General features: G+C 49.8%; 1 protein-coding gene across 1 annotated transcript in view; it reads right to left on the bottom strand.

The window, feature by feature from the left end:
* LACBIDRAFT_324778 (uncharacterized protein) overlaps nt 1-1936 on the bottom strand; it is a gene marked incomplete at both ends in the record, with an annotated part of 5760 nt that extends 3824 nt beyond the window's left edge. The window contains 10 exons of the mRNA XM_001878106.1: nt 32-252; nt 311-361; nt 392-506; nt 568-632; nt 686-733; nt 792-1104; nt 1184-1246; nt 1290-1508; nt 1570-1740; nt 1799-1936. Of these exons, the coding sequence (XP_001878141.1) occupies nt 32-252; nt 311-361; nt 392-506; nt 568-632; nt 686-733; nt 792-1104; nt 1184-1246; nt 1290-1508; nt 1570-1740; nt 1799-1936 (1404 nt within the window). The remainder of the gene's footprint in view (nt 1-31; nt 253-310; nt 362-391; nt 507-567; nt 633-685; nt 734-791; nt 1105-1183; nt 1247-1289; nt 1509-1569; nt 1741-1798) is intronic.

The following is a 1936-nucleotide window of genomic DNA, read 5'->3' as shown; positions in this document are numbered from 1 at the left end:
CCGCAGGCACTGGGACCCCCTGAGTATCTACAAAGTCTTGAACGAAGCTGTACCACGAGCCGAACTCCTCGCGAGTCTCGAAAACAGTGCCTAGAAGAGTTCCAGGCTCGGCGGTGAGACACAGGTCCGCGATGGCGTTTGCGAACTCTCGAAGATTGGCGTCGCGACGATGGCGAATGGCCTCAAGGACTGCGGATAGGGTGCGCATATGAAGCGTGTCTTCTTCGATGGACTCCATCAGCGCAGATATAGCTAGAAAAATAAGTGAAAAGTCATTAAAAAGACTATAAAATAAAAATAAAAATCATACCTGAAGGCGCATGAATAGCCAACCGGTTACGGATGACATCCCTGACGGCCCCTCGGCGTTCATCATTCAGATAGTACTCACACGAAGAAACATGCGCCGCGTCGCAAGGACCGCAGGGAGTTCCCCACCCACGAAAGGTGCAGTTCTTGACAGCGGAATCCTTGCGCGCGGAGCACTGAAGGCAAGGTTCGGGCATCTAATAAAACAGGTATCAGTACCTATGAAAACTCAGACAAAAATGAGAGGAGGAGACATACATGGATTTGTGTACCCTTAAGAACCGCGGGGAGCTCTTTAAGCCCAAATCTAGCGGTGGCATGTTCTAAAAAGAAAGTCAGCAGGGTAACCAAAATACTAGTAAAAAGAACGACTTACTAAATCGCTTCTTGTCGAACACGATGGGCTCTTGGAAAATAACGGGAGCTGGAAAAAACCTGAATTATAAAGTTAAAAAGCAAATTGAGAAAGAGAAAAAGCTTACACTTCTTACGAGGGCGACCGCGATGCTTGGGTTGAACAGAAGTTTCCTTCTGCTTGACCACCGGTGGCTTAAAGGCAGTACGCTTGGCGGAACTACGAGTAGTAGGAGGAGTCCTCGCCCGAGCCTTTCCCTTGTCAACTCGAGATGAACCTGCAACAGGCGGAGGCGTCTTGGCGCGAGCCTTGCCCTTGTCTGCACGCAAAGGCCTAGCAAGAGGTACAGAGTCCGACGAGCTCGAACGTGAACGGTTGGGATGTTGGATGGCCTCGTCATCAGATGAGGGTTTCTCAATAATCTTGCGTCGTTTACCTGGCTAAAAACCAAAAAAAAAAAAAAAAAAAAAAAAAAAAGTTAGTAAAAATGTCTAAGCAGAGGAAAATGAAGAAACTTACAGGGCCCATAGCCGCTTCAAGGGGTTGAAGACGGAGGATCGATGATCTCGACCACATCCGAATCTTCGTCCATGACCATGGCACGAGTACGCTTCGACCTTCGAACAGGGACAGGCGGCGTCGAGTCAGGCGAGGAAACTGGCAGGGACTCTGGGCCAGGGCTCGGTAGAAACAACGGATCGGATCCCGTAGGAGAAGGGGACTGAACGACATGAGCTCGACCTCGGGGAGTAATGATCCCCGGAGGTGACGAAGACCCGCGGTCGCTCGGCGCGTCCTCCTCTCCTATGTACCCCGTGGTAAAGCTGGAGTCTAGGCATTCGCCCTAGAAAGATAAAAATCATTAGAAGGAAAATAAAAAGAAAGAACGGAAGAAAGTTACTTACAGGGCTATAAAGCGCATGACCATCCAATGGTTCTTGCAGCCATTCCTCCCAGGCAGTACTTCGGTTGCGTTCTTCAACGCGTTGGGTGGCATTGTAAACGGACGCCAGTAAACGAGACTCGTGTGGCGTAGGACCACCAGGACGAGCGAGGATGTCTGAAAACAATGCTAACTAAGGCAATAAAAAGTCGAAAATCAGCAGAGAATAAAAGAAAAGAACAGAGACTCACCATATAACTATGCAGGCGGTATAGCGTAGCCATAATCTCGGCCTCAGACATAGCGTTGAGGCGGGAACGCGAGAAGAGGTCAATGCCGACTTCGAACGCTTGAACGGCGGCACGACAACCAAGGAATGCGGTAGGCAT

Source organism: Laccaria bicolor, genomic scaffold, assembly GCF_000143565.1.
Source record: "Laccaria bicolor S238N-H82 LACBIscaffold_6 genomic scaffold, whole genome shotgun sequence".
Taxonomy (NCBI): domain Eukaryota; kingdom Fungi; phylum Basidiomycota; class Agaricomycetes; order Agaricales; family Hydnangiaceae; genus Laccaria; species Laccaria bicolor.
Note: the sequence above shows the minus strand (reverse complement) of the source record. Positions and strands in the feature narration are given on the sequence as shown.